The sequence below is a fragment of the Zophobas morio genome, unplaced genomic scaffold (assembly GCF_036711695.1).
Source record: "Zophobas morio isolate AGI-343-1 ecotype UQ-CSIRO unplaced genomic scaffold, CSIRO_AGI_Zmor_V1 ptg000004l, whole genome shotgun sequence".
Lineage (NCBI taxonomy): Eukaryota > Metazoa > Arthropoda > Insecta > Coleoptera > Tenebrionidae > Zophobas > Zophobas morio.
In genome coordinates this window covers 10,684,960-10,712,200 of record NW_026972109.1, presented here as the reverse complement: position 1 = coordinate 10,712,200, position 27,241 = coordinate 10,684,960, and the positions used below count along the sequence as shown (strand labels likewise).

Here is a 27,241-nt window from a genome sequence, read left to right as displayed (position 1 = left end):
GCCATTTTTCTTCATTTGTCGACGTGATCCTCCGAATTATGCAAAAAGGAGCGGTAGTTTTAAATAAATGATTCACAGTAGTGCAGGTGTGCTTTCGCTTAGAACTATTTTGTCGCTTTTTCAATCATCTGAATCATTGTGACGTCAACGGGGGGAGATCAACAACATGATGTCACTTATCGTTATTGTGACCAGCTCATTGTAGATCGACGATTGCCAAGAAATAAATTTCAATCACTTGGCTTTCAGGAATAAATGATTCAGAGCATTGTCTCAAAATAAGTCGCACATTATTGAGAAAAAAATTTATGTGCACGGGGTTAAAAAGAGACGTTTTATGACATTTTCGATTTTATTGCTTTTTTAATAGAGCGGTAGTAAAATCAAGTTATTATTCACCGTGCCAAAACAACGCTACATTCTGTTTTCGCATGCCATTCGAACTTTATTAATTCGCCTTCTTTCAGTGGTTTCAGTGGTGCCTTTAACCTACAATGTTTCACGCTTGGTAGTTGCTACTCAAGGGTAGATGGCGTCCTAAACTTCTTTCACAATAACTATGTCTTTTTTTTTCGGTCCTGTGTTAAAACCTTTTTTTTTCATCCAAGGGCATAAACATCACAATACTTCGACTAGTAGAACACCATACTTACTTGAACAAAACTCTTCACCCTTGATATTAGTACGTCGATCAACGTTCGCTCAATCACCCTTTTCCACTTTTATCTGCTCCCATCTCTCGAGATTACATATTTTGGCTTGCTTTTAGGCTTAACGTAATAAAAGTTATTTCGCCCGATCCCCTCGAGCTTTTCTGTGTTTCCGTTATATTTTATTCAGGGTTTGAGCGCTACTCTTTCAGCTTGAGTTGCTTTCGTTTAGAGGTTACGCGTATCAAGAAATGCTATTTAATATTGCAGATCTAATACAGGGGTGTTTCGAGTTGAGTCAAATTTTGTTAAAAAAGTTCTGCTCCTAATGTATTCTTTGGAGTTGGAGCTAGGATCGATAAATGGCATTTTAAACTGAAAATAAAGAGAGTTAAGGCAACATTAAAATTCACTCAGTGCGAAATTGGGTCATGATAAAAAGTGTAACTGTTGTTGCGGTTTGTGTTTTATGTAGTTAGGATTAGTTCGTGCCGCCACAAGGGTGGCACTGGGTTTTTTGAGCGTAGTAACGTCTAAAGTTTTACTTTAACAGCAATGATTTTGGGTTAATATTGATTCAACAAAATAAGTCTAGTACAATATTTTAATTGACTGGATCCAAAAAAAGCTTTAAATACGAAAAAAATATGTTGAACTTTGAAAACAATGCTAGTAACAGCTACACCATAAACATTAGGAAAATGTTTGAAGCGGCGATCAACTCCGGTCCAAGGTTATATCTCGTTACGCTGGTACCTGGAGTGCCTTAATCCCGGGCCTTAACTCCGGTCCCAACTGATAAGAACGCCTACCGTAAACTTCGCATAAATTTTAGCTGTACGTTTTCAAATTCCAAATTTAAAAAGTAAAATCAAGTCCTTTGCATAAGGAGGGTATACATAGTGGAATATTTCATTTTTGAAAAAGTCGTCTAAAAATTTTCCAAAAATTCTGCTGATTCCAAAAATATAGCGTATTTAGGGTCGCGGAGTAATATTTCTTATAATCCATCTATTATCTATTGTTGCTTAAGAAAACTTTATTTCTGTTTAATAAAATTAAGGTTTATTTCTTGAAGTTCGTTTTTAGCAATCTATTCAATCCCCGTTTTGGGGAAATTCGCTAATCCGAACAAATCGCACATCTTTTTCGCAATTAATTCGGATTATTGAGGTTATATTGTACTTTCTCTTTGTCCGTTCAAAAGTTATGGACCGTGAAACTCACAATTTTGATTTTTTGAGTTTTGATTAAAGGAGACTTTCGTGTAAAATTGTGAAAATTTTCCGCAACCGATGCCAAAAACGCACTCAGCGGGGCAAAATTAGTCTACAAACTTTATTTCAGATGGAATGAACCATCTTTACTTTTTAAACAATTTTTCTGGAGCTACTTCGGTCAAAATTTTCAAATTTAGACCAGTCAAGCTATCTCGGCTAAATAATTATACCTCGATTTGTCTGAAAATTACTCACTCCTATCCCTAATTTGAACCACTTGAGTAAGAATTTGGGGCTAAAAAATTGTAGAAGGGCCTCTGATTTTTTTTTTAATTTTTTAATATTTGAGTCTGAGCAAATTGAACTGGAAAACTACAATACATCAAATGGTAATAATCGGAATATGTTCTCTTTTTTCATTCAAAAATTATAGACCGTCAAACCCAGAATTTGTTTATTTTAGTTTTGGTTAAAGAAAGATTTAGTTTAAAAAAGCGAAAACAACCGATGCTAAAAACACATTCAGCTAGGTAAAGTTAATTTATAAACTAAATTAAAATTTTCAAATTTAGGCCATATCAAGCTATCTCGATTAAACAAATATACCTCGATTTGTCTGAAAATTACTCCTGTCCCTAATTCGAACTTCTTAATAAGAATCTGGGGCCAAAAAAATTGTCGAAAGGCCTCTGAATTTATTTTTAATTTTTTAGTACTTGAGCCTCCCGAAAATGACGCTGTTCGATAAATGTGTACGTAGATTCTAAACGGGCAAGCATTTTGCCCAAAAACTTAGCAAGTAGAACTAGGAAACTTCAAGAAATCGAATAGTAAAAATTTGAGTACTCTCTCTTGGTCCATTTAAAAGTCATGGACCGTCAAACTCATAATTTGTTTTTTGAGTTTTGGTTAAAAAATGATATCGTTCAGAATAGTGAAAATTTTCAACAACCGATTCCAAAACACACTCATCTGGGCAAAATTAGTTTAGAAACTTAATTTCAAGCAAATTGAAACACATTTATTTTTGAGCAATTTTCCGAAGTCATTTCGGTCAAAATTTTCAAAATAAAGCCATATCAAGCTATCTCGATTTAACAAATATATCTCGATTTGTCTGAAGATTACTCCTGTCCCTAATTCGAACTTCTTAATAAGAATCTGGGGCCAAAAAAAATTGTAAAAGGGGCTCTGATTTTTTTTTATTTTTTAATGTTTGAGTCTCCCAAAAATGACACCGTCCGATAAATACGTACGTAGATTCTAAATGGGCAAAGATTTTGTCCAAGAACCTAGCAAGTAGAACTAGAAAACTTCAAGAAATCGAATAGTAAAAATGTGAGTACTCTCTCTTTATCCATTCAAAAGTTATGGACCTTCAAACTCATAATTTGTTTTTTGAGTTTTGGTTAAAAGAGGATTTCGTTTAAAATAGTGAAAATTTTCAACAACAGATTTCAAAACACACTCATCTGGGCATAGTTAGTTTAGAAACTTAATTTCAAGCAAATTGAAACACATTTATTTTTGAGCAATTTTCCGAAGTCATTTCGGTCAAAATTTTCAAAATTAAGCCATATCAAGCTATCTCGATTTAACAAATATATCTCGATTTGTCTGAAGATTACTCCTGTTCGTAATTCGAACTTCTTAATAAGAATCTGGGGCCAAAAAAATGTAGAAAGGCCTCTGATTTTTTTTTTATTTTTTAATCTTTGAGTCTCCCAAAAATGGCACCGTCCGATATATACGTACGTAGATTCTAAACGGGCAAGGATTTTGCCCACAAAACTAGCAAGTAGAACTAGAAAACTTCAACAAATCGAATAGTAAAAATGTGAGTACTCTCTCTTGATCCATTCAAAAGTTATGGACCTTCAAACTCATAATTTGTTTTTTGAGTTTTGGTTAAAAGAGGATTTCGTTTAAAATAGTGAACATTTTCAACAACCGACTCCAAAACACACTCATCTGGGCAAAATTAGTTTAGAAACTTAATTTCAAGCAAATTGAAACACATTTATTTTTGAGCAATTTTCCGAAGTCATTTCGGTCAAAATTTTCAAAATTAAGCCATATCAAGCTTTCTCGGTTGAACAAATATACCTCAATTTATCTGAAAATTCCTCCTGTCCCTAATTCGAACTTCTTAAGAAGATTCTGGGCCTAACATATTATAGAAGGACCTCTCACTTTTTCTTAATTTTTTAGTATTTGAGTCTCCAGAAAATGACACCGTCCGATAAATGCGTGCGTAGATTCTAAACGGGCAAGGATTTTGCCCAGAAAACTAGCAAGTAGAACTACAAAACTTGAAGAAATCGAACAGTAAAAATCGGAGTGCTCTCTCTTGATCCATTCAAAAGTTATGGAGTGATAATTTAACACAATCATCCTGTCAGCTAAATCTAAATCAGTGGGTATCGTAATCCGGAATTCTAAAGAAATCGAACACTTGTCTGTAATAAAAATGCTTTATGGTTCAGTCGCTAGATCGTGGTTGGAATATGCTCCAGTAATATGGAATCTCATTTATAAAATCCATGTGACTAGAGAGAGTACAGAGGAGATTCTTGAAGTATATGATCTTCAAAGCTGACGGTGCATACCCTGAACGAGGATTCCCGGAGGACATCATGTTGGAAAGATTTAGTTTGCACAGTCTTGAGTGCAGAAGAAAACTTGATTCAATTTTATTGCTAGTTAAAATATTACGATTTCAAATAGATTGTTGACTTGCTGATCCTCTTGAGGTTTCGTACGTCGATTGGAAGGTTAAGAAGTAATAACTTGTTTGAGGTAACAGTCCCTAGGACGAACGTATTGTTGGCATCACCTTTACACCAATCCATCAAAAATTAAGTTCATGTTGCAGATCAATTTGACTTCTCAAATTATACTAGTTTGGGAAAAAAACAAAAAAATCTGGGTTTTACAGTTGGGAGTAGCTCTTTCGAACTTTGGAGCTTCTATTCATTACTTCGATCACATTCCACGTACTTTAGTCACTGTAGTGAGAAGGAACTTGGAAACTGGCAAATTGCCACCAGTATGACTTTATAACGGCAGTAATTATTATGTGGTGTAAGTGGAATGCTTCCAAAAGACTATAGTTAATCAAGATAATCCCGTCCTCATATAAATGTAAGTATGTTTATATTTAAATAAACTATACGTGGTTTTTTTAGTCTTCTTTTCAGCGCCATTTCAATCAATCATTCTAAACGACTCCACTACAGCTGCAAAAAGTATAAACAGTATAGGTAATGGAAAAATGTATCAGAGCTTCGAGAATGACTCAAAGCTCACTGGTTAAAAAAGGATAGTGGAAACGGAAACTAATCTGTTTATTTGTACCAATTTTAATTAAAACAAAGTATCCACCATAGCACTTGTTTATTTGGTAGAATGATTTATTAGAAGTATTTAGACGCAACTAATTCAAAATGAAATTTGACTTAAACTTTAAACAAATAAGATCACACAAGGTTACAAGTTAAAGATATTATCCTGGAGGAAACCGAGTTTGAACGATCTGTATTTGATTTTACATCACATATAAATTTTGCCTTTGGCCATTCTCTGAGAAACGAGGCTATTCAAATAAAATTAAATAAACAAATTTCACGAGGATATTTTACCTCGGGGGTAAAATGCTGAAGAAAAATTACAAGGATATGACCTGAGCTTGTTCCAAACCAAACTTAAATAATCATAATGAGCTTTCTTCATATGAATGTGTCTGAGTGGGTTTGAAATAACTGGCAAACACTTATCCAATTTCTCTGTCGGATATAACTACCCGTTCTTGCTCATTAAGTGAAGAAATTTGTCGACTGTGACTAGGACTCTTAATTTTATCGATTTTATTGCAGACTTCCTGACTAGAAACCGCAAAGTAATTTTGGCAACTATAATTATTGTTAGCTTTTTTGCAAGCGAAACATTCTTGTGACCCCGAGCTTTTCTAAAGGGAATTATGTTTTCAAAAAATTAGATTTCTTCTTGTTTTTGGACGTTTTTGCGGGATTTAGTCGCTTTAAAGAGTTTTTTGACCGTGTTGAGTTTTTACCCGAAACGTCTAGATTATATTTGCGTATCTTCTCCAAAAAATATCCAGAATATGAGTCTATACTTGTAATTTATTATTCCATTCATATTTTTCGGATTTCCTTAAAGTGAATCAGTTAATTTATTTTATTGAATAAGTCAAGAATTATAAATCTGACTAGTTTGAAATCTTGCAGACATTTTAAATTTATTGTAAGCATGGTAAATTGTTAATCAAAATATATCTGTTCATTCCCCCAAAAATTGATGACGTCATATAAAAATTTTGCCTAATAAATTCTACCCAAAATGTGCAAAATATGATGAGTTTTTACTTGTGATTTAACACTGCATTCATTAAACATTGTTTAAACAGGTGGCTGAAAAAAAATTAAGTTCACTTTATTTTCCCACACATTTTTGGGAAACAATAATGTTATTTTTAGTATTATATTTACACCAATCCACGTTGAAATACGTGTCCTTGCATAAATGTTGAAAACTGTGTAAAGAAAAAACTCAACTCGAAAATCCTGTTTCATCATACATCAGAGCGAGGGAAATTCTGTCGAAACAACTTTTGACCAATTTTTTCTTCATATGTGTAATCTTCTTTTCACAACAAGAAAAATAAAACAAGTTTAAAATGGTAAATTTTTGTAGGAAAGTATCGATTTTGCAATTAGGCTCCGCCCCTCGTTCTGACAACGAATGAAAAATTCATCCCCATTAAGATCGAGACGGATGGGCGGGGCTTCTCTTTAGGTTTTATTATTTAATTAATGTATTTAGTTTTCTTTGTATAACACTATTACATATTTCAAATAGTAATTTCAGATCATCAGAATTGAGATAGGGCGGGTGGGCGGGGTTTATATTTCCCGTTCTTTTTCTTAATATACATAGCCATCTTTTCACAACAAGAAACTCAAAACATGGTTAAAATGGCGCATTTTTACAAGGAAATATGGATTTTGCAATGATGGAGCGGAGAAAAAAAGGCAAAATATAAACCCCGCCCACCCACCCCATCTCAATTATGACTTTTTTTTTCTTAAAAACTTAAAACACGTTAAAATGGTAAATTTTTGTAATAAAATATAGATTTTGCAATTAGGCTCCTCCCCTAGGTCTGCCAACGAATGAAAACTTCATTACTATTTAGATCAGGGCAGGTATGGGTGAGGCTTAATCTTTGGCTTTATAGTTTTTTCTTAATATGCATGGTATTCTTTGAATAACACGATACACAAAAACATATCTTAATTGCAATTTCTTGTAGAGAAATAATAAGAATTTTGCAAATAAATTCCGCTCCTTGGGCTTTCGACGATTAAAAAAAAATCATCAGAATTGAAATAGAATTGAAACTTAAAACATTGTTAAAATGGTACACTTTTGCAATAAAATATGAATTTTGCAACTATGGAGCGGAGCCTAATTGCAAAATCGATATTTCCTTATACAAATTTTCCATTTTAAATGTATTTTAAGTTTCATGTTGTGAAAAGAAGTCTACACATATTAAAACAAAAAGGCAAAATGTAAGCCCGCCCACCCGCCCTATCAATATTGTGATGACTTTTTTATTCTCCGTGAATCAAGAGAGCGAAGCTTAACTGCAAAATACTTATTTCTGTACAAGGAATTAAAAACATGTTTTTGAGTATCGTGTTGCTCAAAGATAACTATGTACAACAGGAAAAAAGTCAAAATATAAACCCCGCCCACCCACCCCTTCTCATTTGTGACGATTTTTTTTTATTCTTAGAAACTTAAAACGCGTTTAAAATGGTAAATTTTTGTAAGGAGATGTGGCTTTTGCAATTAGGCTCCGTCCCTAGGTCTGCCAACGAATAAAAATTCATTACTATTTAGATCAGGGCAGGGATGGGTGGGGCTTAATCTTTGGCTTTAATTTTTTCTTAATATATGTACATAGTATTTTTTGAATAACACGAAACTCAAAATTTAAATTACATGGTAATTTCTTGTAGAGCAATAATAAGAATTTTCCAATTAAATTCCGCTCCTTTGGCTCTCGACGATTAAAAAAAAATAATCACATTGAGATAGGGCGGGTGGGCGGGGCTTATATTTTGCTTTTTTTCTTAATATACGTAGTCGTCTTTTCAGAACAAGAAACTTAAAACATGTTTAAAATGGTAAATTCTTCTAGAAAAATATGGATCTTGCAATTAAGCCCTGCCCCTCGATCTGACAACGAATGAAAAAATCATCACATTTGAGAATTGAGATCGGGGCGGGTATGGGTAGGGCCTAATCTTCGGCTTTATTTTTCTTAATATACATAGTATTCTTTGAACAACACGATACTCAAAAACATGTTTTTAATTTCTCGTAGAGAAATAAAGGTTTTGCAGTTAAGCTCCGCCCCCTTGGCTCACGACGAATAAAAAAAATCATTACAATTGAGATAGGGTGGGTGGGCGGGGCTCCATTTTGCCTGTGTTTCTTAATATGTGTAGACTTATTTCGGCAACAAGAAACTTAAAACATGTCTAAAATGGTAAATTCTTCTAGAAAAATATGGATCTTTCAATTAAGCCCCGCTCCTCGATCTGACAACGAATGAAAAATTCGTCACAATTGAGAATTGAGATCGAGGCGGGTATGAGTGGGGCCTAATCTTTGGCTTTATTTTTCTTAATATACATAGTATTCTTTGAACAACACGATACTCAAAAACATGTTTTTAATTTCTCGTAGAAAAATAAGGATTTTGCAGTTAAGCTCCGCCCACTTGGCTACGACGAATAAGAAAAAATCATTACAATTGAGATAGGGTGGGCGGGCGGGGCTCCATTTTGCCTGTGTTTCTTAATATGTGTAGACTTATTTCGGCAACAAGAAACTTAAAACATGTCTAAAAGGGTACATTTTTGTAGTAATCAACTTAAATCCTCCACTTTTTCTTCTACAACCCCTTTAAATACGGTAAAATTTGAACATCAAAACGGCAACTTGGCAACAGAGTTTATAAATGACAATTTTCAGCTCTAGAAGCTCGTCAACGGGCACTTGAAAGTCAACAGCAAGTTTATAAATCCCACTTGAGAGCTTTTCCGCGATTTTACGGTCAAGATTTTAGCTGTAAAAACTATTCATAATTGAAAAACGATTAAATTTAATGTGTTGGCGCTTTATTGATTCTAAACTTTCATAAACATTTCTCTATGTCGTGCTGCTATCTGGTGAATAAAATATAATCCAGTTATCAAACAATGATGTTCCAAAATTTGTTTGCTGTAATGAGTGTCGCATTGCTTCGAAAGTGGCGCCATCTGTTGCGGTAATTAAATTGTGTGTTTACGACAGAAATCTAGACTTTAGAAATCCAGATTCAATCAATTTTTGATAAATGTTTGTTCATAAACTTTGTTATGGGTGTACACAAAATATCAATCCGATTTTGTTTCGACAATTGATATATTTATGATCAGCGAAATTTATTATCAAAATGAACTTTGATGAGCAAATATGGATATTACGGTTTCAACAAGTTCCACAAATAACGCTTCTAATAGTTTTTCAAAGACATAAGAAAACCAAGAAGAATGCTTCGAAAAATAAATTTTCAACCACATCAACTTTAGTGAACCACATACAATTTTTGTAACTAAGTTGTTAAAATGGAGACAGAATTCACAAACGTCACTCCATTTAGTGACACTTTAGTGTCGTTGACATATTTTTACATTTTAACTATGTATATATTTTCGCGTGTATCAAAATAACCTCTAAGTAAACCCGCCAAGCCTTCCCAAAAATTACGCAGTTAATAGCCTTATCTCCCCAAACTCTACCTTCTTCCACGTTCCACAACCGGCCCAATTTCCGCGATAATACAAATTAAGTAGTTGCATATTATCTACAAGTACCGGATACACATTTTATCGCATAAATTAAAACCACCAGTGCAACATGTCAACGAAACGCCGGGTTCGTCAGTTGGAATCGTGCAGTCGCGAAATGTTCGGGGATTTGATCATCCACCACCAAACGCCGCCTCCGCCGTCGGAGGCGGCCCTCCAAGCCGTCATCCACTCGGTCCCCATAACCGTGAACATCCGCAAGACCTCCACGCCTTGCAGATACTCCGACCACGAAAAACGCAGAGCCTCAGATCTGGTGGAGGAGCTGCTCGTCGACATCTACAGCCACTTGAACAACATCTCCGACTACAATTCGGCGACGTCGAGCAAGTCACACCGCAGCTTCGTGGAAGTCGACCAATTGCGGATGAAAGGTACGTGTTTGTTTATTATTAACGTCCATATGGTACATTAATAAGGGAGCAGGGAGTAATAATGCGATAAGAATACACGCGACGTGAAATTTTAATTAAAAGCAGAACGCTGACGTGAATGGAGGGCAATCATGAGAGGAAAAAAAGGTTTTGGAAGCCGAATGGATGGCTCGAGTACACCTGTCTGGAATCGATGGAGTTATGCAGGTACCCTTTTTATTGGTGTCGGCTATCAGGCGGATCAGAATGATGGGTGGTAGATCGTGTTGATTATGTCGTAGAGCAAACAGCGGTGGAAATGTTTCGGGTGTTTTGGTTTTCTTTTGACGGTTGTGTTTGCTTAAAAGGGGAGTTGAATAAAATTCTTTGGAAAGAAAGTCGCTTGCTTTGTTGGTCGAAAAGTAATTTTCGTGATGAACTTTGCGGGGAATGTTTGTCTTGGTTTTGTCAACGTCGCTTTTTAAGTCTCGAGAGATCGGCACAAAATGAACACAACATGTGGAGGTCTTACGGATTACCGACACAAAGAATTGTGGATATCACACATTCAGGCAGGTCGTTGTTTGAATTCCAACAAAGTAATTACTGTAAGAAAAAAAATTGATAGAAAGTTCTTTCGACAGAACTTCAATCACTCCTGAACCGCAACCAAATAAATCCCGCTTCTTTGATGAATTATAAAAAATTGTTGCAATTTTTATTTTCTGATAACCACTATGAAGTAATTAAAACGTTAAAAAATTGAAAAATGCAAAATATGAAAAATTCCCAAAACTGAAATGTTGAAAAATACAGAAATCGAGAAATTTTAACAATTGAAAATCCGAGATGAGAAATCGAAAAAGAGAAAAAGAGAAAAATAGAAAAATGGAAAAAGATTTAAAAATAGGGAAATTGAAACATTAAAAAATCGCATCATCGAAAAATTGAAATATTAAAAAATTTTAAAAATCAAACAATTGAAAAATCGAAAAACTAAAAAATCAAAAAACGAACAATCGCTAAACTCAAAATTTGAAAAATTGAAAAAATGCAAAATTAAAAATTGAATAATCGAAAAATTGAAAAATACGGAAATTGAAAAATCCCAAAAATGAAATGTCAAAAAATTGCAAAATCGAAAAACTGAAAAATCAGAAAATTGGATAATCGAAAAATCTAAAAACCGCAACATCAAAAGATTCAGGAATCGAAAAATAGAAAAGTGGAAAAACCTACAAATCTAGAAACTGAACTGGCATTAAATCGAAAAATTGAAAAATTTAAAATCTGAATCAATGGTTAAATCGAAAAATGGAAAAGCTGAAAACTCGAAAAATTAACAAATTGAAAAATCGAAGGATTAAAAATTGAAAAACCACAATCTAAAACCGTGAAGTCGGAAAATCGAACTATCGGGAACTCGAAACATAAAAAAATCGAGAACTCGAAACATCAAAAACTATTCGAAAAGTTGAAAAATCGAAATATATAAAAAACTGAAAAATTGGAATATCGAATAACTGATAAATCAAAAAAAGAAATCGCAAAATGCAAAATTTAAGAAATCGAAAAATTAAAGAATGCAAAAACTAAAAAATTGAGAAATTGAAAAATCCCAAGTCTGAAATGTTGAAAAATGGGAAATCGAGAATTTTTAACAATGAAAAATCCAAAATGAGAAGTTGAAAAATAGAAAAATATAAATATTAAAAGATTTAAACATAGGGAAATTGAAACATCGAGAAATCGAGAAGTCGAAAAATCCACAAATCGGGAAATCAAAAAACACAAAATCGAAAAATTTGAAAACTGAATAATAGAAAAATTGAAACATCGAAATCTCAATTAATTCAGGAACCGAAGAATTTAAAAACAAAAAAATTGAAAAATTGGGAAATCAAGACATCAAATAACTGGAAAATCGAACAATCGAAAAGCCAAAAAGACGAAAAATTGAAAAAAAAACCGAAAGTAGAAACATCGAAAAATTGAAAAATCTAAAATTTAAAAACTCCAAGTACATATTAAAATTTCGAAAAGTTGAAAGATTCATAAATTAAAAAATTCCCAAAATTGAAATGAGAAAATGAGAAATCGAAAAACCCAAAAATCGGAAAAACGCAAAGTACACAATTGAAACATTTAAAAATTAAAACTCGAAAAATCAAAAATTTAAAAATGGAATAACTGAAAAACCACAATCTAAAATCGTGAAGTCGAAATCGGAAAATCGAAAGGTCGAGAATTCGAAACATCAAAAAGTCGTATATTGACTGAAAAACCAAAAAAACAAAAAATCGAGAAATTGCAGAGTACAAATTTTAAAAAATCGCAAAACTGTGAAATCGAAAAGTTAAAAAATCCAAAAAATTTTGAAATCGAGAAATTGAAAAATTCCAAATCTGAAATGTTAAAAAATCGAAAAATTGAAAAATTGATTCATCGAGAAATCGAGAAAACGAAAATCCCAATATAATAATCGGGAAATCGAAAAAGCACAAAATCGGGAAATCGAAAAAGCACAAAATCGCAAAATTTTAAAGTTAAAATCCGAACAATCGGAAAACTGAATAATCGAAAAATTTAAACATTGTAATCTCGATTAATACAGAAATCGAAGAATTTAAAAACCAAAAAATTGAGAAATTGGAAAATCAAAAACCGACTTCTCGTTTTTCGAATCCAAACACCAAAAAACTGAAAAAATCGGGAAATCGAAAACTCAAAAAACAGAAAAATTGAAAAACTGAACATCGAGAAATCGAAAAACCCAAAAATCCGGAAAGTCGAAAATGCACAAAATCGAAAAACTTAAAAATTAAAATTCAGAAAAATGGAAATATTGGAAAATCAAAACATCGAATAATTGGAAAATCAAAACATTAAAAAGCCAAAATGACGAAAAATTGAAAGACCGAAAATCGAAACATCGAAAAATTTAAAAATCTAAAATTTAAAAATCGGAAAATTAAAATTTTGAAAAGTTAAAAAATCCAGAAATTAGAAAATTCCCAAAATTAAAATGTTGAGAAATCGAAAAGTTGAAAAACGAAAAATCGAAAAATTGAGAAACTGAAACTTCCAGAAATCGAGAAGTTGAAAACCCCAAAAAGCGGGAAATCAAAAAAGAACATAATCGAAAAATTTAAAAATTAAAATTTCAACAATCGAAAAATCAGGAAACTGAATAATCGATATATTGAAACTTTGAAATCTCGATTAATCCATAATTTTAGAATTTAAGAACCAACAAATTGAAAAATTGGAAAATCAAAAATTTCAAACTTTCAAAAATAAAAAAAAACGTAAAATCTAAAACCGAATAATCGAAACATCAAAAAACTGAAAAAATTGGGAAATCGAAAAACTGAAAAATCAAAAAATTGGAAAATCGAAAGGTCTAAAAATCGACACAAAAAGATTTAGAAACGAAAAATCGGAAAGTCTAGAAGTCGAAAAACCTAAAAATCTAGAAATAGATCTAGCACCAAATCGAAAAATTAAAAATTGAAAAATTTAAAATTTGAATAAATTGTGATGTCCTATCTACTAGTCACGACGGTGGTTGGTTAATAACACCACTACATATTTATTATCCATTTATTTACCCATATTACTACTACAAACCCAGACTTAACACTTTCTTGTTTTAGCTATCACTTACACTTTTATACACTATTGATGACCTAGTTCCTTGCAATGGACAAGCATTTGCTGACTAACGAATTGACACTTACTCATTCCATTACACCTCCCCCGGTCGGGAGAAAAATTTTTTTTTTCGTGTTCTCACGTTCCAAAAAAAAATTTTTCCTTACATTATTCATGATACTTCTTAACTCTATTCTTATGTACTTCTATTAATTTATTACCTATATTAATTACAACATTTGGTGCCTTGTCTACAACTACAGTATATGGTCCTTTATACACTGGCTCACTCTTATTTCCTACATTGTTTCGTAACATAATTTTCGAACCAGTTGGATATCTTACAATTTTTGAAATTTGACTATCGTACAATTTTTTCCTTTTTTCTTTTGACAAAAGTAATTTGTTTCTAGCGTCATTACATGCGGTCTGAAGTCTATATTTTAACTCTAATGGATAATCGTCGAAACTATACATAGGATCCGTCCGAGTAAGCACATTCGATGGCAGTCGACACGTTTGTCCAAATACTAATTCGAACGGTGTGTAACGTGTTTCGCTATGCACGCTATTGTTGTACGAAAAACACCAGAATGAAACCCATGAACTCCAACTATTTGGATGTTTTGCCACTTGTATTCTTAGATACGCACCTAAGTGTTTGTGGGAATTTTCTAACGCACCTAACGTTTCGTGGTGATACGCTGTCGAATTCAATTGTTTTATTCCTAATACTTTACAAGCCTCTTTGAAAGTTGACGATAAGAATTCTGTACCTTGATCTGTAACAATTTCTTGTGGAATACCATACCTTAAAATAAAATTTTGAACGAATGATTCTGCTACGGTAACGGCTTCTTTATTTGGTATTGGATACGCTTCAACAAACTTACTCAATTCACACTGTATTGTTAATATGTACCGATTATTTTGAACGTCTTGCTCTAAAGATCCTACTATATCTAAAAAGATTTTTTGAAATGCCGAATAGGCTGTTGTTATAATCGCCATTGGTTCTAAATTGTGTTTCCCATGCTTATACCTCTGACAAGAATCACATTTCTTTACAAATTCCTCAACGTCTTTCCGTAATTTTGTCCAAAAAAAATACTTCCTTATATTGTTATACATTCGGTTTATACCGGCGTGACCTCCTGTAGGCAATATATGAAAGTCGTTTAGAATTATTTGTCTCGCTTCTAAGTCATCTATTATTTGAACGTCTTTAATTACGCTTATTTTTAAATCTCTGAACCTTACTTCGTTAACTCTAGTCATTACTTCACGCAGAAATGATGATGATGCATCTTTTTTATTTTTAATTACTACTAGTTCCGGAATCTTATATTTCATAACAATATCTTTGAGTACTCTCAACGTCTCACTTAGTGCTGACGCCGATCGAATATCCCATTTCATATAAATAACATCTGATTCATTGTCGACAATTAAATTATGACTTTTATAAATAGAACACGTGTTGGACATTTTTGTTTTACTTGCAAGTATTTTGTCAAATTCGGTTTTATAAATAGGACGCAACTCGAAAAAATTTTCAGGTTGTTTTATCAATTCCACCACGCCAGGGTGATCAGTCCTTTCGGATGAAACTGATTCACTGTTCTCGCAGGTCTTACTTTCAGCTTTACTTTGCGCTCTTGTTAATACATTCATTGTACAAAAAATTTGGTGACTCATTGATTTGATTTCATTAGAACTAATTTCTATTCTTGATAAGGCATCCGCTGTTAGATTATCTTTACCTTTTATATATACAACATCAAAATCATACTCTTCCAAAATTAACCTAAATTTCGTCAACCTACTGGAAGGATTTGTCATTCCGAAAAGATATACTAAGGGTCTGTGATCTGTCTGAATAATGAATTTTCTCCCGTACAAATACGGTCGAAAGTATTTAACACCCCAAACTATTGCCAAAAGTTCTTTCTCAATGGTACAGTAATTTTTTTCTCCTTTATTGAGCGTTTTACTGGCATATGCTACAGGTTTGTCACTTGCATTTGTTAATACTGCACCTATCGCTGAACCCGATGCGTCTGTTTTTAAATTAAAAATATTTTCCTTTGAAAAATTTGGATATTCTAAAATTGGTGGGGTCATCAAACTGTTTTTTAATGTTTCAAAAGCTTTCTGACAGTCATCGTTCCATTCGAACTTTACACCTTTCTTTGCTAACCTATTTAACGGAACTGCTATGTATGCAAAATTTTTTATGTATCGTCGATAATAATTCGCAAAAGCTACAAATCTTTTCGTTTCTTTCGCATCCTTTGGCACCGGATAATTTTGAATAACACGAATTTTTTCGGGATCCGGGGAAATTCCGGTTGCTGAGATTACATGACCTAAGTATAAAATTTCTTTCTTTAGGAATTCGCATTTATTTGGATTAATCCGTAATTTTACTTGTCTTAATCTTCCCAAAACTTTAACTAGATTTTTATTATGATTTAGTAGGTTGTTCCCAAAAATTACAATATCATCCATATAGACGAGACAACTAGTGTAATTTAATCCCGCCATTGCGATTGTCATTGCTCGTGAAAACGCAGATGGACTAATTTTAAGACCCATCGGCAGTCGTTTCATCTGATATTGCCCTTGGTTTGTAAGAAACGCGGTACAAGGACGACTTGCCTCATCTAGTTCAATTTGATAATAACCTTGTGATAAATCAAGATGTGAAAAATACATTGCACCAGACAAAGAATCCAAAATTTCTGTAATGCAAGGTAATGGGAATTTCTCATCTTGAATTTGTTTATTTAATTTCCGATAATCAATGACTATTCTCCATTTCTTGATACAATTATCTGCGGATTTATTAGGTACGATTAGCAAAGGGGCGGACCATTCTGACCTAGCTTCTTCGATAATTCCGTCTTTTAACATTTTACCGACCTGTTGATGTATTTCGTCTTTTTGTGCATGTGGTAACCGATACGGCTTAGTGTAAACTGGAGTCGCATTACTTTGTAACCTTATGCTTTGTTTATAAATATTAGTAACTGTCAGTTCATCACCTTCTAACAAAAATACATCGGAATATTTGGCACAAATTTTTTGAATAGAGATTTTTTCTTCATTATTTAAGTCGTCAGTTTTTAACAACTTCAATAATTTGTCAACTCGCGAAACCGATTGCATAGTTTCTTTTGCTTCACAAATGTGATAATTGGTTGCTTTCTCTAATTTCGGTCGAAAATTTTTCAGTTTAACATTACCGTCTCTAACGTTTAATATTTTCACAGGTATCAAGTTATCTCTAGCGCAGACTATACTTCCGGCTATGTAAACTCCTTCGCATATTTCATCAGGAAGGACCACATAGTCGTCATTATTCTCGACATAACAATATTTGATAATTTCGCATCTGCTTGGAATTTCTGTATAAAATTCGCATTGCGATTCAATTGGAATAAAAATTTTCCGGTCATTACTCCAAAAGGAAAATTCATTCTTTTCGTAATTGATAATTGCATCATGTTTTATGAAAAAGTCAGCACCTATTACACCATTCATTCCACATTCAAACTCCCTCATCAACAAAAATTCCTGTTGCATTTCAACATTGTTAAAACTAAGCAATAATTGTACCGAACCTTGCGAAACTGTCGAACCAGCAATACTGTGTATTTTAATTTTCCGTGTTTGATCAATAACCTCATCTTGCGCAATTGAATTTTGAAAAATTACACTAACTGTTGCACCTGTATCTAGCAAAAATTTTAATTCTTTCCCGCGATAATTTACTCGCACAAAGTTCACTGCATTCATACTTAACACTATTGTATCATTAGTTTCACTATCAACAATTTTAGACTCGAAAAAACTGACTTTCCGAATTTTCTCTTTCAACTTCTCGTTCAGCTGATGCATTCATACGAAACGCTGATTGATTCCGCCTACTATCTCTAGTGTACCTTCTATCATGACCTCTGAAGTTATTTGCTGATCCTCTAAAATTACTTGTTGAACCTCTGAAATTTCTTGTTGTACCTCTAAAATTATTGGCTTTACCTCTGAAACTATTTGTTGTACCTCTGAAAGTATGATTACCGCGATTGTAATTCCAATTATAATTTTGTTTATGTAAACGGTGTACTTGACATGATGTTTCCGATTTTGGTGTTTCTTCATCCTTCGCGCCTCTTATCGCGTCACTTAATTTTTCATAGTTCCTAGCTTTTATTATTGTTCGTAACTCAAAATTTTCTAATCCGTTTGCGAAAGCGTTTATAGCAATTTTTTCATTAGATTGTCTTAAAATTTCTAATGCCTGTCGGTTGCCATCGGCCTGAGTTATCGTCAGGTCTACCAATAGTTCCTCGATCGATCTACCAAATTCCTCCACAGATTTGGAGTACTGTTTTGCTCTACTCAACTGAACAGATAATGACGCTGGAGACTTTTTTGTTAGTAAATAATTTCTTATATCTGCGATTAAAAGACAATTTGTCGCGTAGCTGGATTTCAACCGAATTTTCGCACTTTCCGATAAACGCGTCTTTAGAATGTAAGTAGTTAAAAGTTTTTTCCCGTTATCGTCCAGCATACTATCATACATCTCAATGCCGTCGATTAATTGCTTTGTAACTCTCTCCGAACCGTCCATAACAGGCAGCAAACTAGCCGCTGTTTTTAAATCGAATTTTTCTGCCATTTTAAAATTTACGCCCGCAGAATTAACACTATCGGAGCTATCAGAACTCTCAGCCGAGTCAGAAGCTTCTTCAGTTTGCCCTAATCGTGCTACCCTACTACTTAAAATTGATTCACCTTCTTCTAACCTTACTTCTATATCTGAGACAATGCGTTTTGCCTTATTTAACACATCTAAAACATGCACTTGACTGTTAAAATTATTCTTAGCAACGATAAATTTCTGCCGCAATTCTTTGAGTTTCTCACTTTTACATTGAAGTACCTGCACATCCCGACGTCTTGTGATATTGTCCTTCTTCAAGTTTCTTCTGAATAAGCTTACTTCTATCTGTAGACTTTTGAGTTCGTCTAAACTGGTCATTTACACTACTACACTTAGGAGAAAAACTATTTACAGGCCTTTTTTTTTCTCACTCCCGCACTTCACAATCACACACTGGTGGAGTCTATTGGAACGGGATTCCGACGCAGACATCTTCTTCTCCGATGGTATCGCTGTTTCTCCTTCTCCTATACGACCTCTTGACTTTGGCTCTCACAACGTCTTGCATGATCTTCTATTCTAGCCATTTTAACAATAGCAGTAGTACTGCCGTATTAACACACTTTTTTTTTTTTTCTCTTTCTTCCGATTGGCAGGGTCGCCATGTGATGTCCTATCTACTAGTCACGACGGTGGTTGGTTAATAACACCACTACATATTTATTATCCATTTATTTACCCATATTACTACTACAAACCCAGACTTAACACTTTCTTGTTTTAGCTATCACTTACACTTTTATACACTATTGATGACCTAGTTCCTTGCAATGGACAAGCATTTGCTGACTAACGAATTGACACTTACTCATTCCATTACAAAATCTATAAATATTGAAATCTATATTATTCCAGAAATCGCAGAATTTAAGAACCAAAAAATTGACAAATTGGAAAATCAAAAATTTTTGAATCCAGAAATGGAAAAACCGTACAATCTAGAACCGAGAAGTCGAAAAATCGAAAGATCGATAAATTAAAAGCTGAAAAATTTAATATTATTATTATATAAAAATCGAAAAACTAAAAAGTCGAAAAATCGAAAAATCGAAAAACAAAAATTTTACAATTGAAAAGTTGAAATATCACAATTTAAAACCGTGAAGATCAAGAACTCGAAACATTACAAAATCGTATATTCGAAAAATTTAAAAATCGATAAATTAAAAAACTAAAAAATCGAATGACTGAAAAATAAAAAAAACGAGAAATCCAGAAATTGCAAAATACAAAATTTAAAAAATCGAAAAAATTGAGATATTGAAAAATTAAAGAATCGAAAAGCTAAAAAGTCGAGAAATTGAAAAATCTCAAATCTGTAATATTGTAAAATTGGGACATCGAAAATTTAAAAAAATAGAAAAAAACAAAAATTGAACAACTGAAACATCGGGAAATCGAAAACTCGAAAAATGTAAAAATCTGGAAATAAAAAAGCACAATATCGAAAGTTTAATAATTAAAATTCGAAAACTCGAGAAATCGGGAAATTAAACAATCGAAAAATTGAAACATTGGAAAATCAAAATATCGAATGATTGGAAAATCGAAAAATTGAAACATCGAGAAATTAAAAATCTAGATATAATTTAAAAACTCGAGAAATTAAAATTTTGAAAATCTAAAAAATCCAGAAGCCGAAAAATCAAAAGATCGATAATACGAAACATCAAAAAACTAAAAAATCTTAACTCTAAAAATTCAAAGAACTGAAAAATTAAAAAATCGAAGAACTGAAAAATGGAAAATTTAAAAATCGAAAAATTAAAATCTCGAAAAATTGAAAAATCGGAATATTTTCAAAATTGCGGAATTGAGATATTGAAAAATTCCAAAGTTGGAGTATTCAAAAATAGAGCATTAAAAAAAATCGCGGAATTTAAAATTGGAAAAAAACGTGAAACTAAAAAAGGTGAAATTTAAAAATTTGAAGTGAAATGTTTAAAAATTCGAAGAATTGAAAAATTGAAAAATCGAAGAACTGATTCATTGAGAAATCGGAAAGAAAAAAATTTTAAAAATCGAGAATAAAATGTCGAAAAATCTAAAAATTGAAAAAAAATCGAACAATTTAATCAAAAAACTTAAAAATCTTAAAACTAGGATATCGAAAAACTGAGAAATCAAAAAATTGAAAAATCGAAGAGAAACGGAAAAATCGAAAATCAAAAAATCGAAAAAATCAAGAAACGAAATATTAAAAAACTCTAAACTGAAGTATTGAAAATTTGAAAAACTGAAAAATTGAAGAAAAATTACAGCATCGAAAAATTGAAGACTTGAAAAATTAAAAAGTCGGTAGATCAAGACGTCTAAAAATCGCAACATAGAAATATCGGAAAATCGAGGAAAGGGAAAAGAAAAAAATCGAAAAATTTAAAATGTCGAAAAATCAAAAAATTGAGAAATCGAAAAGGCAAAAAATCGATTAATCGAAAAATCGAAAAATCGAAAATTTACGAGAAAAATATGAAAATTGAAAAATTAAAGAAACAAAAATTGAAAAGTCGATAGATCGAGACCTCGAGAAATTGCAACATCGAAATACCGGAAAATCTAAAAAATGGAAATCAAAAAATCGAAAAATTTAATTATCGAAAAATCGAAAATTTAAGAACAAAAATTGAAAATTGAAAAATTGAAGAATTTAAAAGTCGAGAAATCGCAACATGGAAATATCGGAAAATCGAGAAATAGGAATATCAAAAAATCGAAAAATCTAAATTTCGAAAAGTCAAAAAATCGAAAAATCAAAAAGGCAAAAAAACGACTAGTCGAGGAATTGAAAAATCGAAAATTTATGTACAAAAATTGAAAATTGAAAAATCGGCAAAAACAAAAAATGACAAATTGAAAAGCTAAAAAACAGTCACCACAGTCACAAATTTTTATAATACATATTTGCAAACTAGCCGAAAACCGTCTAAAGAAGTACCCTATATAGCGCAAGATTCGGTAAAGTCAATTATTGTTCGGCAACACACATTTTTCCCGCGACAAAATTTCATTATACATGTATTTGTATGTTCGGGGGCCATTACAAAAATTGCGCTCGTATCTTCGACATTTAATGAGCTCATTTCGCCGACATGCAATAATGTAACTCATATATTTCTAACACAGAACAGCGAGAAACCGTGAAAAGAAAACATACAAACGATTGCAATTAACTTCAGTTGCAGAAAAAATTGTGTGTGCGTAGCGATAGCAAAGAGTCTTTGTCGCTCCTGTCTGAAAAAGCAAATATCGCTTTGCGCTCTATATACACAAACAACTTTTATTATAGACTACAGCTTCAGAAAGAAAAAAATCTATAAAATTTTTATTTTAGGGTAAAAATGCCTCGCTGCGCTCGATAAATAATGGGTACATTCAAAGGAGAGTATGTTTGTAGCATTTAAATCAATATATACCCATAGAGAGTTGGCCCATATACTTAGGTATATATTTCTTTTGAAAACTTCAAACCCTCTTCTGACGAACACGTAAGAGCTCTTATTTTTTTGTGCGTTCCTGGTTTCACCACTTTTACATTCTCGAACAACAAAAGATTTTCAAATTTCGCTCGTTTTGTTGACCTCTTACTGTTCTTTCCCTCAGCAATTATTCTCTTGTAGATAATTATCACACCTCTTATATAACACACCCTCTTCGCATGAGTACAGAGTTGGAAATTGCTCGGTAAATAATAGACATCTGACACGGAACGCACTCTATGCATAACAATTAGTGCTACAAGAGTGTATTTCAAGCTAAAATTACACGAATATTGATAAGCAGTATTTGACTCTACCTTCACGATTCCAACTGGAGTTGTTTGGGGAGTTGCTTTTAGAAATGAGAATTAGATCCTTTTATTTATCATCCCTTCGTACAATAACATTGACTTTTCCAGAATAAATTTCTCTACTGTTGTTTTTAAGACTAATCACACCTCTCGAAAAACTTTCTGTTTTTCTGAGACGCTGGAAAAACAATCGTTTTAAAAATATTTTTACAGGTTTTGCCTTGGGAAATAATGTTCGGGTGGTTGTTTTAATCGAGAGCATATATTGGAAAACGGATCAGCTTCCTTCGTCTACCCTCTGATAATTATCAATTTGATACCTTGCCTTAAATAAAAAAATCCCCGATCAATGTTTTACTTTCGTCTTAGAGAATGTGTTATTCCTTCAGATCTTTCATGTTTTTTCGGAGATGTGTATTTTTGCGTTTTCTTTGTCGATTGAATTGTTTGTATGTTTGATATTTGTAACTGTAGATATTGCTCCTTCAGCTTCTTAGTTCCGGATTATTTCTTTCGATTACTTTATTTTTCTTGAAAATATCGTAATTGAGTATATTTTACTTCATGTTTTAAAGTTTCTGTTCTAATTTATTTTTCAGTAGCTTGGTAGTCGGCAAACAATAATTTAGTCTTCCGTTGTTATTTTTCATGCAACCTACTTCTACTCCATTAATGCACTTTCAACTTAAATACTCATTAAAACTGCAAAAGACAAGAACGTCGATGCCGTAATTTCCTCATTACTGGATTATTTTCCGAAGTTTGCCGTCAAGTTTATTTTTACGTGTGTTATTTTTGTACAAGTTTGTAATTACAGTCATATCGATTGCATCCACTGGAAAATGATAATTAATAACGCGATATTTGGCTTTTTTAGGGCTAAAGTTCACTCTGTTGAATATACGATAGTAAATTAAATTTTGGAGTAATAAAACTTTTTTGTTTCTTTACAAAATCGTATTTACGTCGAATATACGTCACATGCAGGGACGCCCTTAATATTAAATACTGTAGGCTCTTTGTGACCTATACACTTCAACTTCATACATTTATTTTATCGATGAAGGCAAGATGTCCCTATTTTAAACTCACTTAGTTCTTTGTCTTTGTAAATTTTTTATTCGATTTGTCGTCAGATGTCTCCCGAAGAATCGACCAGTCGAACTGAATACTGAATACGATTGACGTGCTGTCGTTTACATTTTTTAAAGCAGTGGTGAAAATTTTTCTTTCCATTGATTTTATACTGAATGGAGTGAAGCTTAAATTTAATATTTTTGTTTAAAAACAGAACTCGATTATGACGCTTTTTTAGATTCATGATTCGCTGGAATATTTCAAGCAGATAACCAAAAAAAAAATTGTTTTTCAAAAAAATTGAAACGGCAAAATCGAAATATTGAAAAATGGAACAAATGAAAACAAATTAAAAATGAAAAATCGTAAAATATAAAAATAGAAAAACCAAAAATTTTCAAAGTTGAAAAATTAAAAGATCGACTAATAGAAACAACAAAAAATTGAAAAATTGAAAAATTCAGAAAGGGGAAAAAATCCCAAAATTTAAATATCGAAAAAGCGAAAACTTAAAAAATCGTTAAATCGAAAAATCGAAAAATTGAATTAAAAAAAAATTAAAAACGAAAAATCGAAATATCACTTAATTGTAAAATCAAAAAAATGAGAAGTAGTGAAATTAAAAACTTGAAAAATCGTAAAATTGCAAAATTAAAAAATTACAAAACTGTAATGTCGAAAAATGGGAAAATTGAAAAATTGAAAAATAGAAACATCGAAAATATGGAAAAACGGAAAATAAAAAAGCCGAAAAGTCGAAAAAGCGAAACTGAAACATGAAAAGATCCAGGAATCGAAAAGTCGAATAATCTAAAAATTGTGAAATCGGGAAAATGAAGAATTGAAAAATCGAAAAGACGTAAAGTCAAAAAATCGACATATCGAAAAATCGAAATGCTGAAAAATTTAAACATGAAACAATCGAGAAATCGAAAAGTCAAGAAGTCGAAAAATTGAAACATATAGAGAAATCGAAACAGATCAAATTCATTGAATCGACATAGCCCAAATTCGATAAATCGAAATTTCGAAAAATTGAAAAATCGGAAAATTGAAAAATTGAAAAATTCAGAAGCTGAAAAAAATTCCCAAAATTTAAATATTGAAATATTGAAAACTTAAAAAATCCTAAAATCGAAAAATCGAAAAACTAAAAAATTAAAAAAATGAGAAACAGAGAAATTAAACATTTGAAAAACGAAAAATCGAAAAACCGAAAAGTGGAAAAAGCGAAAAATCGAAAAATCGATGTACTGAAAAACTGAAACATGGAAAAATTTAAACACGAAAATATTGGGAAACTGAAAAGTCGAGAAGTCGAAAAATTAAAAAATTGAGAAATAGTGCAAATTCGATATCTCGAAATATTGAAAACCTGAAAAATAGGGAAATTGAACAATTGGAAAATCTAAAATTTTCAAAATCGAAAAACTCGAAAACTGAAAAGTCGAAAAATTGAAACATTGAGCATTAGAAACGTCAAAAAATTGAAAATTTGAAAACTTTAGAAAGTGAAAAAAATGCAAAATTTACATATTGAAAAATTGAAAACTTAAACTTAAAAAATCCTGAAATTAAAAAATCGAAAAGTTGAAAAATATTTACAATTGAAAAAAACGAGATGTCGAGAAATCGAAAATTTGTAAAATCGAAAAATTTAATAAAAAAAATTTTAAAATCGGGAAATATCAAAAAATCGTAAAATGGAAAAACAAAAAAAAATCGAAAAACTGAAAAATTGAAGAATCGAAAAATTGAAAAATCACAAAATTGAAATACATATTGAAAAATAGGGAAATCGAAGAACTGAAAAATAGAGATATCGAAAAATTGAAAAATAAGTCAAAAAATCGAAAAAATGAAAAATCAGAAAACCCAGAAATCTGGAAATCGAAAAACACAAACGCCAAGACATTGAAAAATTGAAAAAAAAATGTAAAAATTGAAAATAATGAAAAATTGAAAAAATGAAAAATTAAAAAATGGAAAAATCGAAAATGAAACAATCAAAAACCGAAAAATCTAAAATTTAAAAAGTAAACAAATTGAAAAAGTAAACTGAGAGATCAAAAACTCGAAAAGACGAAAAGTCGAAAAACCGAAAAATCGCAAAATCGAAATGATAAAAAATTGTAGCATCGGGGAATTTAAGCATGTAAATATCGAGAAAACGAAAAGTCGGTAGTCGAGATGTCCAAAAATTAAAAAATAGAGATCAAAAATAATAGCCCAAACTCGATGAATCGAAATATCGAAAAATTGAAAAATCGAAGAATTGTACAATTGAAAAATTGAGAAACATTGAAAAATCAAATATTAAACAATCAAGATCGAGAAAACGAAAAGGCGAAAGTCGAGAAGTCGAAAAATTAAAAAATAGGGATCGAAATTAATAGCCCAAACTCGATGAATCAAAATATTGAAAAATTGAAAAATCGGAAAATTGAACAACTGAAAAATTAAGAAACATTGAAAAATCAAAAATTAAACAATCAAAAAATTCAAAAACCGGAAAAACTACGATTTTAAAATTAGAGAGATTGGAAAATCGAAAAATCGAAGAAATAAAAAATCAAGAAAACAAAAAATTGAAATGGCGAAACATCGAAAAATCGAAGAATCGAAATACCGTAAAGTTCCAAAACTGAAATATCGAAAAATTGATTTCAGTGGATCGAAAAATTGAAATCTCGAGATATCAAAAAAAATTGAAATATCCCAAAACTGATACATCGAAAAATTGGGGAATCGAAAAATTGAGAAATCGAAAAGTCAAAAAATCGAAAATTTAAAAAATTGAAAAATCGAAAAATTGGAGAATGGAAAAACTGAAAAATCGAAAAGTCGAAAAATCGAGCAATCGGAAAATCAAAATTTAGAAATATGTACAAAAAATCGAAAAATCGAAAAACCGAAAAATTTAAAAATTGAAAAATAAAAAAGCGCTCAAATTTAAAATAATCTAAAATTAGGAAACCAAAAAATTTAAAAATCGAGAAATCGATAATTTTAAAAATCGTGAAATTGTATTGACAAACTGAAAAATCGAAGAATAATCTAGAAATCAAAACATTGAAAATTCCGGACATCGAGAAATTGGAAATTCAAAAAACTGAGAAATTGAAAGTCGCACAATAAAAAAAATCGACTAATCGAGAAATTGAAAACTTGGAAACAGCAAGAATTGAAAAATCAAAAAGTTTAAAAATCGAGAAATTGAAGAATCGCAGAATCCAAAACTGAAAGTCGAAAAATTGAAAAATTGAAAAATCTATGAAAGTAAAAGACTGGAAAATTGAAAAATCGAAAATTAAACAAAGACGAAAAACTGAAAATTGCAAAATCGAAGAAGTAAAAAACAGAGAAACCGAAAAATCGAAAACAAGACAAGTTCAAAAATCGAAAAACCGGGAAATCGAAAAATCAAAATACTGAAAAATTGAAAATATAGAAATTAAAGTAGCCGAAATTCGATAAATCGAAATATCGAAAAATTGAAAAATCGAAAAATTGAACAATTGAAAACTCGAAAAATCGAAAATTAAACAATCAAAAAATTGAAAAACCGAAAAAACTGCAATCTAAAAAGTCGAAAAATTAAAAAATGTAAAAACTAAAAAAAATTGAAAAATTGAGAAATCGGAAAGTCGAAAAATCGAAAAGTAGAAATATCGTGAAATCGAAAATTTAAAAATCGAAAAATTGAGAAAATAAAAACCTAAATAAAAAAATTAATTCGAAATTTCGAAACATGAAAAATTCGGAAAATCAAGAAATGGGAAATTCAAAAAACTGAAAAATTGAAAAGTCGAAAAGTCAAGG

At 31.5% G+C, this 27,241-nt stretch overlaps 1 protein-coding gene across 1 annotated transcript in view; it reads left to right on the top strand.

Moving 5' to 3' along the window:
* The first annotated feature begins 9,619 nt into the window (after nt 1-9,619).
* Nucleotides 9,620-27,241, top strand: part of LOC135141274 (uncharacterized protein) — a 68,753-nt gene continuing 51,131 nt past the window's right edge. The window contains exon 1 of the mRNA XM_064072228.1: nt 9,620-10,190. Within this exon, the coding sequence (XP_063928298.1) occupies nt 9,866-10,190 (325 nt within the window). The 5' untranslated portion in view covers nt 9,620-9,865. The remainder of the gene's footprint in view (nt 10,191-27,241) is intronic.